We start from the raw sequence: 15868 nt of genomic DNA, 5'->3' as shown, positions 1-15868 counted from the left end.
AAGGCAACAGAAATGAGCTATTATAATGCTCATTGAGCTTCAAATTATATTAAGTTTTGCATTCCATACACTACCTGAGTGAAGTTTGGCATCCTTTCATCCATTTGAAAATTCTCCTTTGTTTCTTTTGAGTTTTCCTGAAACAGAAAGTTTCCTTCCCCTTCAGAAATCCACAGCTGAAGTGCTTTTATCATCTGTTGGGCGTATAGAATTGTCACATTGCTTTCTGATACACCTTCACAGAGATCTTTGGGAATTCTAAGAACCAGTTCTTTCAGTTTTATAGCTGCAGCTAGGTTTCCCTTCTGTTCTGGCTGAATTTTATGTTCCTCTTTACATGATTCTTTTTTTTCATCTAACACAGTATTCTTGTCATTTGCCAGTGTCTTAGAAAGTTCCAAAATGGCTTCCAGCCTTCCTTCTGGATTCCACCATTTTTTCCCTCCTAACAATTTTTTCCAGATCTGACATTGTACCAATATTTGGTCTTTTTCTGGAGTTTGTGTTAACGTTTGGCTGCTGAAAGTGATTGCATTTACATTTTGCAAAGCTTTTTTGCTTAGATTGGCTCCATGGTACTTTTTGGAAGTTCTGATGTTCGCGTTCTCAAAGCAGCAACTGTCACAATTCATCATATAGTTTGTGGAAGCTTGAAACTCTGCTTCAAGTGTGCTTTGTTCCAATTGTTCATTTGTTTCACCCAATTCCTCCTCCTCATGAAGTTCAACATTAAGGCTATAAAATAAAGGGGGGCCAATAAAGATTAGGATTTTTGTTGTTGTTGTTTCCTTATGTATATTTAATAAAACCTGCCAGCTACCCATATTCAGTTGAGATACCATTGGCTTCTGAACCAATATTGCCATTATGTTTTCCAGCCAAGAGAGTTGCCTTGTCTTAGTGCTGTGGGAATTCCAATGGGCACATGACTATTCTTTGCACAGAAGGAATTCCTCATTTAAAAACATGGCCTTTTCATACTGTGGGCTGTGCACTCCATTCAACCTTGATTTATTAACTCGCCTCCTGGTTATATTTAGAACAAGGATTCACTTTCCCATTTTATTTTGCCCAGCGCTAAACAAAGATGCAAGACTCTCTAAACACTAACTAAACCATAACACAGATAATAACACAATCCCACTAAAGAAAGTGAAATGTATACATGAGATTAGATGTTCCCGGATGGCAGGATTTATCTTTTCACTATTGTTAGTGTCCTTTCCCCTTCCTATTTTTGTTAGGTACCACAAGGTTAAATTATTTTTTTTAAAAAAGAAACAAACACCGCTAAGCAAAGATGTGCCTTGAAATCTTTAAAACAGTATTATGTTTTATTTTGAAATTTAGGAGTTATAAATAGCTGACATTTATCTAAGCCTTAGAGAAACTGGAGTGAGTTAAATGCCATTTTGGCTAAATCATAGCCTTCAAACACTAAAAAAACAACCACCCGAAACCCTCTGGCTTCCACTCAGGCTAACTTACATTAGATATAGTTTTTCCATTTATTTTTTATGTTCTATAAATGCAATATAATGTAAATATGTGACTTCCTGTTCAAAATGAACAACTAGGGCTACAATCCTAACTGCTTACCTAGCAGGAAGCCCCATTGAATTCAGGAGGACTTACTTCTTGGTAGAAATGGCTAGGATTAAATGGATGAAACCCTAACTACTTCTGATGACCCTCCCTTTTTACAGCTTCCGGGATGATTTTCTTACCATAAGTCCCACAATCCCCCAAGAGAATTACCAATCTTGCCCTCATTCAGGGATTCTCTTTAGTTAACTTTAGCCCTGTGTCCCCCCCCCCTTGCAAATCATCCTGAGGTGCTCTTCTGGTTCTGAAGGAAGCTTAGTTCCTGTGCCTTTCAAATGTCCCAGATTTTACCATTCCAGAGGGGACCTCCAAACACACTGCTCAGACTTGCATCCCAGGGAGGTCACTTTGGTGCTGCTAATGTAGCAAATTGACTTCACCCCCAGAGGCGCACTCCATTTTCCCTTGAGACAGGCAGATGTCAACAACAGCAACCCTACAAATCTCCACCTGAGCAATTTTGGCAACCTTGTGGCACACCCAAGTGATATTATCCTTGGCATCCACAACTGCCTCCTGCCACTTGCCTTCTAAAAACTGTCTACTAGGTGACATCTGGTTGTCTGCTAGATATGTATGTAGGACAGAACAAAAGTTCAAGCTTTGACAATCAAAGAGGGAGTGGAGATTAACATGAGAGATTTAAGGATTCCCCCCCCCCCCCAATACTTCATTTCGGGTGGAGTCACACAATTGGATTTTCCAACACAAAAAGACAATTTACAGTCAGCTCATGACAAACATCCCACTCACAATTTGGCCTCAAAAATGTTTTTTTCACTTTGCAGCTGAACTCTTGTTGATTGTGTCATTGTTTGCTCCTGTACAAAAATCTGGCAGCCAAGGCTCATCTATGTTACCCTGAAGCAAGTCCATTTAATGTCAGAAGGATTTACTTCCAAGTTAAGTATGCTTAAGATTGCTGCCTCTTTATTTAAGGAAAAACAAAACATACCAAGGTGATTTCATCCAAAGTTGTGGCCCTTCCAGAAAAGTTTCTAATCTTTTTACGACTTTGTTCCAAGTTTCAATGAATGGGCATAAGTTGGCCAATGTCTGTAATACAGTTACTAGTGAGTGATCCATTTTCTGTTTCAGCTCCTAGAAAGATAAGGATATAGATGTTTGAAGAGGGAAAACTACAGAACAAAAGATGCTTTCAGGTGTTGAAACATATTATAGAGTCCTCAGTCCTGTGATTATAATTTATCAGCTGTAACAAGACTCATGAATAACTGTAAGACCAAGTGCAGCCTAGGTTTAATCAGAACTACAGGTCATAAAATTAGACTTTACAATCCCATAAGGTTAAAGTCTTAGAAAATAACCAAAAAGGCACATACCTTTTACTTAACTAGCTTCTACTCTGATTGTATAATTGAATACTGCCCTCTTCTGACACATTATCTAGTTCACATTTATTATTTTTGTACAAATATAATGTATTTGTTTGCTTTACATTCAAGGCAAATCTTGATTCAATACAGACATCACCGTGGTTGCTTCCAGATGGGGCTTCATACTGCAAATAGTTTGTTCAGATATTGCAAATAGATTCTTGGTAACAAGATTTTCCATAGGAAGTGCAAATCCAGATTAAAGGGCAGGAGGAATGAATAAATTGACATTTTGATGTCAATGATGTTGAGTGAATGCTGTGAAAAACCTACGTCCATGAAAAACACCAATCCTACAATAAACTCCTACCTGGAAGTCCACTGTGACATACACACATTCTATATCAGGCTTTCTCAAACTTGGCGCTCCAGATGTTTTTGGCCTACAACTCCCATGATCCCTAGCTAGCAGGACCAGTGGTCAGGGATGATGTGAACTGTAGTCTCAAAACATCTGGAGGGCCGAGTTTGAGGAAGCCTGTTCTATATTTATAATCCCTTTATTATTCTGCCCTTTAAGAAAAGAGGTGAATGAGAAATTAAAGATTTGAGCCTAGTTAGGCAGAGGAGGTGGGAGTTTGAACATTTTTACTGCTTGACAGTCTCCACAAATGAAACACCAGAATAAACATTCAGTAATAGAACTACTTACAATTTCTTCCATCAGGGCTTGAAACATGCTCATGCTATCCTTCTGAGAGACTATTTCCTGTAAAAAATTCTCAAAGTGTTCCCTTGAATGCAGAAACAATAATGCTTCAAACACAGAAGTATTTCTTTCTTCATGGGCTTTTGCATTCTAATGCCAAAGAGATAGATTAGTGAAAATTACCAAAACGATTATATGTTAATGTGTATATTCTTCACAATACAAAGGATGCAGACACATGTAAATGGATTTCTTGTTTCTAACAGAGAATTCAGTTGCAATCCCCCATGAGATGGTTCATGTTATATTGCATACTCTAGAAGTATTGTTTATTTATGGCAGATTAAATTTCATTCAGCTGCAGACTACAGAATTTACAAAGAAGGCATCTGAAAAAGAAACACTTAAATCAGCAGCATGGTTAAGATAATCTCTTCAGGCCAACCAGTTTTTTCCCCTAGGTCAGGGGTCTGCAACCCGCGGCTCCGGAGCCGCATGTGGCTCTTTTACACCTTTGCCGCGGCTCTGGGGCGGATACTAGCGAGGGGAGGAGGCGCATTGTGCACCCCGACACTCCCCACTGTGGCGGGCGCTGTACTGGCTGTGACGTCGCATGGGGCGGTGCGTGCGTTAGTCATGCACCGTCCCGAAGTCACCTTCCCGCCCGCCCGCTACATTGTAAGGGGCATGTACGCTGATCACTGCATTGAAAGGGGGCATGTACGCTGGTCACTGTTTTGAAGGGGAGTGAAGAACACACACACACAAAAAGGTAACTTGTTAATTTAACGTTTATTTCTATGAGGAGGAGTAATTCTGAGGGGTCAAACAAAGAAATAATAAAAAAGTGACAAAAAAGTTATTTTTATAATGACGAGTTTTGCGGCTCCCAGTTTTTTTTCCCTTCGGAAACGGGTCCAAGTGGCTCTTTTTGTCTTAAAGGTTGCAGACCCCTGCCCTAGGTGGTTAACTCACTAGCACTGTAATCACCAACTGAAAAGAAGTGAAGATGTGAGTAGTCTTCAAAACAAATATGAGATATTGATCCAACAAGACAAAAGCAATATGTTGATAAAAATCAAACACCAGGCAAAAGAGATGTTTGAAACAAGATTATAGCATACTCAATAAACAAAATCGTAGTCCTCCCTTTAGTCCCCACCCCCTTTAATATTAGATGTTTGTTCAGAAGTGTCATAGATTTGTGGCAGAGTATCTGCTTCAATCCCTGGCATCTCCCAGTGAAAGACCTCTGTCAGAAACCTGGAGAGCTGCTACCAGTCACTGCAGACAATGGCAAGCTAGATAGACCATTTGTCTGACTCGATGCAAGGAGCTTTGTACATATGCCCCATGGGCAAATTTTATGGCTACCAAAAAAAAAACTTACCTCCTCTAGTGAAACAAGTTTTATACCAAGGGACTTCACGCTTTCTTTCTGTTTTAAGAAATGAAAATGAATGAAAATGCATTAGGGGTGGAGAGACTCAGGGCCCTTCCAGACAAACTACTTATTGAGCATTTGCTTACACAAAGCTTATGTGGAGGTAAGGAATGGATGGGTCTGTCTGCACTATTCATTTTAAGGCTGGAAAAATGACAATGTAGCCAATCATGGACAGGGCTGGTTGAGAAAAGGTAGCCCTTTTGTTATTACCACTGGTTTCATTAGAAAATCCCTGTTTTCATGAGTGTGTGAGAGGTATATTAAAGTGCTACACAGGCTGTGTGTACACACTGAAGCATAGGACACACACACTCCACCCGCAACGGTGACGTCTCACAGCTGCATGCTACAATTTGCTAGGCACTGTATTAAGATTTGCCCTCTTGGTGGCCTTGAAGCAAGGGTCTGGACCCATTTACTTTATCCACAGCAGAAGCTGCCCCTGTAGCCCCCGACAGCTGGTCTGGTGGTTGTATAAGCACAATGGGTAAGCCAGAATGAACAACACTTGGCTTCAATTGTAAGGGGCTCAAAATGCCACTCACAATGGCTGGCTTCTGGGTTTGAAGGCACCATAAATTATATGGTAAGGGTCTCGTGCTTGTCCAAAGGCCTTTCTGCAATCTGGTTTCTTAAGCCTTGGCTCTCAAGCACAATAAAGTACCCATAAAAACACCAGTACATGGATGCTCATGGACAGTGGGTAAAAGGCCAGATTACCATCAAATCATTTGAAGCACCCTACATTCAAACCCACAGTCATTTCACTCATTACATGGCAGCAAACTTGGGTTTACTGCAAAACATACAACTAGCAGGAGTCATTGGCAGCCAGTTCCAGATATCAGGATCAAAGTGCATGTGAACAATGCATGAGTTTGAAAAATAGCGTTTTTTGAATTTATACTTGATGATGTTCAGATTATTGGCAAGACCATTTAAAAATAAAATAAAGTTCTGAACATATTAGGGTCAAAATGTCAACTACTAATGAATTCATTATCTCTCTCAAAGCAGCAACCTCAGTAAAAAATGAGCTGTTAAATACCAGACTTGCGACACATTTACGGATCACACCATTCTCTTCATGCAAGCTTGCCATTTTATTCTTGGTGTCTTCAAGTTCACGCCATATGTTTTTGTAGTTTTCTAAAGGCTTCTGCATGCTTAAAAAAAAGGTTATATACATTTCAGTACAGTCTTTACAAAGCTCTTAAGCTGGACAAGGCACATAAGCAGTAAAAAAAAAGATGAATCAACAAGTTACATCAGGGTTGTCCCGCCAGTATAGCACCCACAGAAGGTCTTGGTAAACATTGCTTCAAAAAGCCTCAATAAGGTTCCCACTCAGTTCCTGTTTACACTAGCTCAGTCTCTACTGTCCTGAATGCCCTTCAAATATGCCCACATTTCATTGGATGCCAGGATTGGACACCCAGCCTCACATCTGTTCTGAACAGAGGAGAAGTGAAAATAACTTCTCTCTGTGAGCGAGCACAGTGGCAGCTGATACAGGTGTATTTTTCTACCACTGAGGAAGGGATAATGGGAGAGGAGCATGGCTGCAGCATTTTGTGGTTGTGTTCTTTTTAATTTTTTTGCTCCTTTAGATGTGGCAGCCTTACTCCCAAAGCATCCATTTGGTATTATGCTACACACCCCACAGCATCTTTACAAAATTCCCAATGTGGTCACTTGCCTGGAAAGTCCCACAGAACCTACTCGGAGAAACCTCCTATTAAACATGCATAGGAACAGGTTGCAAACTAAATAGAACATTAATACTGCCTACTTATAAAGCCAGAAAAGGCACTGCTTTGGAAAATGGCTAGCCTTGTTGGCTTTTAAACTACATGTGAGTACCGATCAGAAGAATAGGCTATGTCAGGTTGGTCCTGTTTCTTACCCACCCACCAATCTATCTAAATACTTCTCTTAAAGCGATCCACTCAAGATATTGGATCTGTGAGTTGACCTTTTTGTACACTGGCAGCACAGTCATAATAACATGCTTTCAAACAGTGCTTCCAAAAATAAGAAAAGGAGAGAGTATATATACACACACACTTAGAAAATAATACCTTGCCAGTCTGTCTCTCAGCTCTACAATATCATCTGTCAATTGCAGATAGGATTCCTCAGACAACTCCATTACTTTCTGCATTCCCAGTAATTGCGCAGTCATTTTCTGATTCATGTATTTTAAGTCTTCAACGCTGCTGTTTAAGTCGAAAGCCCTTAATAAATTAAAATGTAGGCCTTCAGTATTAAGACACTTTTTCCTCAGTTTATAACCTTTGGCAGGTTTACAAGTCATTAAGTGCTAATCTAATGTGTACTTAATATCCACCCACCCTGATCCAGTGTGCCCATCCTAGCTGGGATGACATGAACAGAACCTGAGGAATAATCATGCTAATACTTGCTTGTCCAAGCCTTTGCATTAACCCTGCAAAATGTTTGATTACTGATTGGATTGATTCCTGGGCAAGAGCCAGGAAAAAAAAATTGTCAGATGTGTATGTGCCTAACCCAGCCTCTTGGTGAGAGATAGACTACTGGGGAATGGCAATCTGGTGAGAACATGGAAACCATTAGAGGGTACATACGCAGGATGCTCGGTGGGTGGTACTATGATACTGAGCTCTCCCACTGATGTTCAACAGTGGCCTTGGGGCAGAGGAAAAAAACAGCAACAGCATTATGTGCCTTTAGCAGAGACAGAAGGTGAGGAAGATTCAGGAAGCAGCTATCGCTAAGGACCTGGGGTGTGGGAGGAATGGAACAGGGAATAGGCAATATTGTCATAGAAAAGTATGGAGTAGATGCTTGACACCTGTTGCCTTGCTCAGCCTTCCCCCAACACAGACTTGGGTAGCATGCTGGCCTGCCCTCCCATCCAGTATTACTTAATGCCAGGTCAGTCTAATAAAACAATTCTCATCCATTATTTGATCATGGGTGAGGTGCCCAATCTGGTGTATTACAGAGACCTGGGGAGGTAGGGCTGACTTTACCTAGCTTTGCATGCCTGGTTATTCAGTGCCATGCCAATCAAGGTTGGAGGGATAGGGAGGGAGCATGGCAGTGATCCATAAGAATCCCATCATTCTCACCAGAAGGCCAGACCATCTGGGACCTGGGTGTGATAGTTTGTACTTGGTGCTGGGAGCCAGACACAGAACAGGGTTCTAGATGGAGTACCATCTGCCTTGCAGCCCTACAACTTCCCTCACTGAGATGGTGGAGGGGTAATGTTGGAGAATCCCAAGACATTAATTCTAAGGGTCATCAGTATCTATGTTGATGCTGCCCTATGTGGGCCACTTCAGGACTTCCTGGCAGTCATGGCAACCATGGAGCTGTCTCAATACATGATGCACCCAATGCATACCACAGATAATGTCCTAGGCTTTTGCTACAGAGCACACTGAGAAAAATCAGTAGGTGAATATTGTCCCACCGTCATGGATATATCATTCACTAGTGCGGTTCGGATTGGCTATGACTCAACCTCCCTGCAGAGGTCTAATACTCTGTCTCTGTAACATCCTCAGTAAATTGCCCAGCAATTCACTGTTTAGAGTGGTAAACCAGCTGGTCCAGACCAGAGTGCTATCATTGACCAACCCCACCCCCCACCCCAAAAAAACACCAGTCAGTAGCCTGCTGTAAGAGATTTGTGAACCACTTTATGGGCAAAATCACCCAGATCTGTGCTAAACGTGATGCCACAGTTAGTTCAGGTCCATTGGAGGTCTCTGGACCACCATCAAATTATACCTAGTAGGATTCAGTTGTTTCAGCCAAGGACGTGGACAGGATTGTGGTGGTAAGATCAACAATGTGTCCTTTTGACCCCACCCATCATAGCTGATAAAATCTAATACGAGGGCATTGAGTTATGCCCACTACGTTGAAAGAGGCAATGGTGTTGCCCCTCTTGCAGTGTAAACAGCAACACCACGCAATGTACACAGCTGAATTCCTTCAACTTTCATATTCATAAACATTACTTGGAAATGTCCATTTCAGAATCTCCAGGTCTTCCTTCATATATGTCAGCATCTTCATCAGATAAGAAGGACATCATATCTGTTCAAGGGGGGAAAGGGTGTTGCATTAAATGTTGTTTTGCAATACGTATCGACATTGTGTTGGCGACATTGGTTGTTTCAAGCTAGGCTTTGGGAAAACTCTAACACAAACATGTGAGAAGTAGGCACATAAAATGAATGTGTAGGTGTTGGCCGTAATGCAAGTGTTAGGCATATTTGAGGCAGCTGAGCTTAAGCATATCTAATTTTCTTTAAATAAAAATTCAATACAATCATCGCATGAAAAACAGAAGGTGCACTTTGATGTTATCCCATTTAAACCTCACAATAATCCTCAGAAGTAGATTAGGCCACTGAGTAAGACTTAGTGAGGAACTGAATCCAGATTTCATTCAACATTCTGTCCACCACACCCCATTCTATCCACATTCACTAGACCAAAATTGTGCTGGGTAATGCCCTTCAAGTTAATGACAGTAGTAGTGGCAATTGTCCTTTATTAAGCATAGACTTACAGCTTCTCCTGGATAATTTGATTAAAAATTTCCCAGGACAGCCCACAAGGCCAGTTCCAGATACAGTGGTACCTCGGGTTAAGAACTTAATTTGTTCTGGAGGTCCGTTCTTAACCTGAAACTGTTCTTAACCTGAGGTACCACTTTAGCTAATGGGGCCTCCTGCTGCCGCCGCACCGCTACCACACGATTTCTGTTCTCATTCTGAAGCAAAGTTCTTAACCCAAGGTACTATTTCTGGGTTAGCGGAGTCTGTAACCTGAAGCATCTGTAACCCGAGGTACCACAGGACCTGACACAAACACTGCATTCATAGTAGTCAGTGAAATAAGTCATGATTGATTCTGCTTTTAACAGAAATAGCACCCACATCTGTGAAGAATAATGCATAACTGGAGAAGTAAGCCATCCAACTACTCACCATTGCAATGCAGATTTCTGTTAGTGGTAGTAGTGAACTTGTCAACTTCTGTTTCTGACATGCTAGGTTAAAAAAAAAAGCTGTTCTTAAACTGTCTGAAGACATTTGGTAATGGTAAGGTTGATTTTTCAAGAACTTGCAAAATTCTTTTACTGAATTTATGCAAACAACTTCATTATATTAAGCATAAGCTATAGAATTCACAGAGAAACCCTAGAATTAATGTGATAAAATATTGTGAAGTAATATTTTGATCAAAATCTTATTTGTATTAACAATGATCTAGGGATTGCACTTCAAACTGTCTCTAAGTGCTTGAGATCTTCTCCACAAGTAGCTAGCAATAAAGGCTAAGCAGAAATTGACAGTAAGAATTTCCAGTTTTAGTTGTCAGCACTATATTAGGGATGCATTTCCCAGTCAACTTAATAGTGAGGTCAAAAAATTAAGAGGAGAACATTTGACTTCAGCCTCATCCTTATTTATATCCAGCAGAACAGAGAGGTAATATATGGAGAGACAGAATGCCCATGTTATCTATAAAATTACTCCTCTGTTTGTCTCCCTAGGCAACAATCAATCCAATTTTTCATACCTGAGTGCTTGGGAATCATACAGTACATGAGTCTGAAAGTCAACAGCAGGGAACAAAACAGAATCAAAGAATTCTACCTCAGAGTTGTACTCAGTGCTATTAATCTAGAAAAAGAGGTTCTCTTATAATGGCAATGGCACCCACCTGAGGGTTGCCAGAACTAAGCTCCAGGTGCAAAAAAGCACTGGTTGTACTATACACTATCCAACCCCTATTGCCTCCCTCTCCATGTGTGTCTTTCATAAGCAAAATGTGTCCTTAATAGACCGGGGGGTGGGTGGGAAAAAACTATACTAAAGAAAAAGACAATAAATGAAATAAATATCATAGCAGAAACCATGGCTTATAAAACAGTTTCCCAAACCTGCTGATTAACCTGAATGTAGAGACTGAGGTGATTTGCGGGAAAGAACTTGTAGACAGGGAGGCAGTGGTTGACAGTTCTTTTATCAGTTTCCACTTTCCCAAATACAAACATCCCTCTCCGCCACCATCCCAGGCTATTTTTCCTTACAGTTAAGACTTATTCTGGAGTCAGAGCCCAGTTCGAAGAAAGCCATCTTAGGAAAACTAGCCAAAACTGTGGCATTTTTGAGGAAACAGATGTGCTCTTCAGCAATTCTCCTTGGCAATTTTTCTGCCCCCATATTACAATTACAATGCAAATACATTATCCTGTACATTTGTAACTGCAGTTTAAAAGTAAATCTTAAGAGAATCTAAGTAACCCATGTGCTTTATAACATGTAGCTCCACTACTTAAGGTGTGTGCATAAAGGGGCTTGGGCAGTGGGAAACAACGTAATGGCTTTACCATTCTATTTCTGGTCCCATTACATACCCTGTAGACTATGCAGGCTTCCAGCTTTGCTCCAAAGCGGTCAGAGACCAAGAATGAAGAACAGAGTACAAGAAATAGAAGCCTTGTTGCCACTGCTTCTGCGTTTTAGAAATTATATCAAATTGTATCTCAATTAAAGCCAATGGGAAAGCAGAGAAGAGTAAAATGGACTTTCACTTACCAATCTTGACAGCATATGGCTATCCATTCTTTCATAGTTTCATGAAACGTTTCTCTGTCAACAAGAACATTTTGCCTTTTCGGGTCCAGCATGTTGTAGAGCATGAGCAGTTTACCATTCTCAAGGCTATGCCCAGTCATATCCTCCAAATACTTTATAAAAGCATATGCAGGTACACCTTCTGTTATTTAAAAAGCAGGGTGGGAGGGAAGAAGCAGTGATTTTAATTGATTTTACATTGCAAACGTTATAAGGAAAGGTTGGATAAGTTTTATTGAAAGGTTACAAATAAATGTACAAACTTTCACTGACTCTACACACCCAATTGCTCATAGGAATAAGATCTAGAAAAGCATCAAACGTACCTGTTTCTTTAGTGTTGCAAACTTCAAAAGCAATGTTGATTAAATCATCTTCCAAGCAATTAGCAGAGAGTGACATGTTGTTTGCTACAAATTCATCAACTAAAGAGCTGGCATTTCCTAAAATGAAAGTGGTGTGGAAAGATAGGATACTTAAAAAGCGCTTAAAAAACAAAACTGTAGATTACATTTTCAAGAAACTGTATGCCTAAGAACAATCTTCCTATCAGCCTTCTCTCAGAAGAAGGTATGAATTTACAATTCTATCAAAGCCAATGGTTGTGTAAGCTGTCAAATTCCCACAAAGGTACAGAACTTAAAACCCAGTGCTCATTAGTTCCCTTAGTACTTAACCTGAACCTTAGAGGGCTTAGAGCTTAACACATTACAATGGCAGTTTGTGAAAAGAGATTTTGTAATATTAACTGGCTCTGCTGAAGCATGTGTTGTAATCCTACATAACGTTTAGCACCAGATCCAAGAACCAAATCTATAAGTATTAGCACCTCCAAAACCAGAGACAAATTGAGCACACTGAAATGAACATCCTGAACAGCATATAGGCAGAAAAAAACGCTTTTACTACTGGAAACAGAGGACTGAATTATGTAAACATTGACTGTTTCCAAACAGGTGGTTCCTAGGAGTGTATAAATCATTGCTCTCTTCTACAAACAGAATTGCAATTGCATTTCCATACTAATTAGGGATATCACACATTTTCTCTATGTTCTGCTGTGTTCACTCAACACCGGGAAGCATGATGTAGCTGCCGTAGGTGGAGATGGTTCAGCTTCCCTGAGCAGCAATTAAAAATTATATTAATTTTAGGTGAGAATTTATTAAAGAATTATTTATTTAGCACAGTGATGGCCCTACCGATATGGATGGACTACAATTTCCAACAGTAGATGATGATGGACTGTGATTCTTGTATTGCAGTCCAGAAACACTTGGAGGGCCGCAGTCTCTCCACCCTGATTTACCACCAAGTGCTTATCTATTTGTGTTTACCCATTACTGCCCATGAATTTTTAAAAAAGTATTTCCTCATTCATTTTGAATTGGAAGTGTTTAAGTAGGAATGACACACGCTTAAAAATATTTTTACTCTTCGTTTTATAGTGCTGTAACACCTTTTCATTCAATCCAGGGGCCTTTTGCGTGTTTTGGGGACTGCAGCTCCCATCATCCCTGGCCACTGGCCATGCTGGTAAGGTATGAGGGAAGCTGCAGTCCCAACAAAATCTAGAGCGCCTTACATTGGCTATTCCTGATTTAAGCGGTACTTTGCTAATATTTTAATATATTTTGAATTATGGCTGGAAAAGTGTTTACAGCCTTTTTATGGCTTTATCAAACAGTGCCCACAATTAGGAAGGATGGCTATACTGTGTGCTTGATGAGGTATGAACACCTCACTGCCCATGTCAAAATCATGCCTCTGAAAAAAACAACAACCTGAAAAGTATTGCTAAGGATATCTGCTCCTGTAAATATGGTGCTACCTATCTGTTCTTCTCCAACAACATCCCAGACCTTCTGTGTTAAGTAAAGAGATGAAACAAGCATTGAGAGGGTTACAAATGGGTGATGGTCTTGGGTAGACACCCACTACCTGTAAAATGTGAGTGAGGCACACATAGCATAGCGATTTCATACAGAACAGCTAGCGTGGGGGAAGCCGTGGAGGAAGCTAGCTAGATCTGTAGCAAATGGAGTTCTGTTCCATGCCAAACGTCTTTGTTTTTGATCCCAGTAAGAGGCATTTTTCACAAATCCTGAAAATTCATATACCTGAGTAAATATATAAAGTTTCTCTGCTGCCACTCTGACTTTATCACACACTCTTCCTGAAACAATAGGCAGTGCAATATTAGTGACAAAATAGGAGCCAAACTGTTCCTCAAGTGGTTTGAAGGTGGGGAAATAGTGGTGGGAAACAATTAAGGAACATAGCCATAGCCATTCTATACCTTTGTATGTGAGGGTGGAACACCACATTATCAAGAAACAGGGCTGAGAACATGTGTGCTTTCTTTGTAAGTGAAATGCAGGGACACAGGAACTATTGCAGGAAATAACTGATTGACAGGAATGGAGTGCTTAACTCTTCCCCACACCTGCTTGTTTCCTTTCTCTTCCTCAATACAGTTTTTAAAGTTTTTCCAATACTGCATGTAAGCTCAGGAAAAAGAGCAGCTATTCAGTTGTGAAGTAAGACTCTTACCTGATAACAGCATGCTTTGTGAAGAAATACTTGATGTGTAATTCATGTTTAGTGAACTACAGATTCAAAGAGATGTTTTCTAATTTGTGTCTGTCCTATAACACGAACTTCACTGAAACATAATAATAATAATACTTAGCACCTCCATTAGTCTTTATTCAAAGTATTTAACATAACAAGTATTTAACATACATGTAACCATGCATGGAGTCTCACCCTGAGCTGAGAGTTAGCAGACACAAAAAGCGGAGCTTGAGAGAAAGATAGTTGTTTTTTTGCAAGCTGGGGGAAGAATGAGTTGGTGGGATCTGGCTGTTTGATCCACTGCCATGAGAGAAACAGTACCCGCTTGGAGCTTAATGCTTTGAACCCTTTCAATGTAGGCTCAGGTTGCAAACAAGCCATATATCATAAAGACACCACAATCTCCACTGTGTCTCATATCCAAAGGAAACACGAACCCTGGGTTGGTTCCTGTTCCAACATTTCGGAGACAATACTGCTTTGAAGTATATGAAACACTTTTATTCTTGAACAAGGATCAGTCAGTATGCACACACAACATACATTGCTGAAGGCCCTCTTGCATGTTATTCATTTGGTCTGTCCTACATCTGCTTTGGAAACAGGAGGGGTGGTAAGTTGACTGTAGCTCATTTTTTAATTGAAAATAATGTTCAGGCAGTGAATTTGGGTGCAACGTCAACAAATTTAGCAGTATGTGATTTAGCAGTAGATGTTTAGGTTGTGTGAAAGAAAATGAGCAGGCCGAGTTTGCATCCGTGTTTGTACCTGTACTAATGTCAAGCTGCATCTTCTACCCCGCTCAAGAACAAAGTGCAATTATAGGTATGCCTACTCCTAAGTAAACCCCATTGAATTCAACTGAACGTCTACTTTTCTGGGAGTAACCCCTACTGAATTCAGTAGGGCTTACTTGTGGGGAGACACGCGTTTGGTTGCACTATGAACTGCTGCTGCGTCTTTTAAACATTATAAGCACTTCAGTCTCCGGGCATGCCTCAAGCCATGCTGCCGGCCGTTTTCTTTTAGCAAATTGTGCAGAATGCGCTGGTAAGGAATTCTAGGCTGCAAAATGCGGTGCAAACTTTTACTCTTCCCCGGTTTTACAATCCCCTTGTGTGAAACCAACCGGCGCCTCAGGGAACGGGCTATGCTATAAAATCCGTGACCTAATTCACTCGATTTAACATAAGTGTGCGTGTTTCGCTTCTGTTTTCTCCTTTACACGGAGGCATTCCGACATTTTTCCTCCGTCCGAGGGAAGTGGTCCAGAATTCCGCCTCTCCGTTCTGCATAACGAGCGGATTCGGCCTTTTTTTTTAAAAGGCGTTTATGTTACTGAGGAGGAGGAGGAAGGCCCGTTCCCAGGTAGGCCGCTCTTTTCGGCGCCCGCTCTCGTGGTCCGCTGCCCCCTGCAGGAGAAGGCCGGGGAGAGCGAAGGCGGCGGAGCAACAGAGGCGGGAGCCACAGACGACGACGACAGTGGCGCCGCCTTCGCCTCTCCTTCTCCACGCCCTTCCCTACGAGCACTTCCGAGGTCGAG

At 40.9% G+C, this 15868-nt stretch overlaps 2 protein-coding genes across 3 annotated transcripts in view; one reads left to right on the top strand and one right to left on the bottom strand.

The window, feature by feature from the left end:
- The window catches only part of IRAG1 (inositol 1,4,5-triphosphate receptor associated 1), a 92035-nt gene extending 76173 nt beyond the window's left edge, over positions 1 to 15862 (bottom strand). For both annotated transcript variants that reach the window (XM_081918032.1, XM_081918033.1), the window contains exons 1-12: positions 15239 to 15862; positions 14302 to 14413; positions 12075 to 12191; positions 11710 to 11890; positions 10093 to 10154; positions 9115 to 9193; positions 7180 to 7335; positions 6147 to 6264; positions 5042 to 5089; positions 3655 to 3801; positions 2561 to 2706; positions 75 to 735 (exon numbers count right to left, since the gene is read on the bottom strand). In XM_081918032.1, the coding sequence (XP_081774158.1) occupies positions 75 to 735; positions 2561 to 2706; positions 3655 to 3801; positions 5042 to 5089; positions 6147 to 6264; positions 7180 to 7335; positions 9115 to 9193; positions 10093 to 10154; positions 11710 to 11890; positions 12075 to 12191; positions 14302 to 14347 (1761 nt within the window). In that variant the 5' untranslated portion in view covers positions 14348 to 14413; positions 15239 to 15862. The remainder of the gene's footprint in view (positions 1 to 74; positions 736 to 2560; positions 2707 to 3654; positions 3802 to 5041; positions 5090 to 6146; positions 6265 to 7179; positions 7336 to 9114; positions 9194 to 10092; positions 10155 to 11709; positions 11891 to 12074; positions 12192 to 14301; positions 14414 to 15238) is intronic.
- CTR9 (CTR9 homolog, Paf1/RNA polymerase II complex component) overlaps positions 1 to 15868 on the top strand; it is a 339089-nt gene that overhangs the window by 298818 nt on the left and 24403 nt on the right. The window lies entirely within an intron of this gene.

Source organism: Podarcis melisellensis (assembly GCF_964234715.1).
Source record: "Podarcis melisellensis genome assembly, chromosome: 1".
NCBI classification, from domain to species: Eukaryota; Metazoa; Chordata; class Lepidosauria; order Squamata; family Lacertidae; genus Podarcis; species Podarcis melisellensis.
Note: the sequence above shows the minus strand (reverse complement) of the source record. Positions and strands in the feature narration are given on the sequence as shown.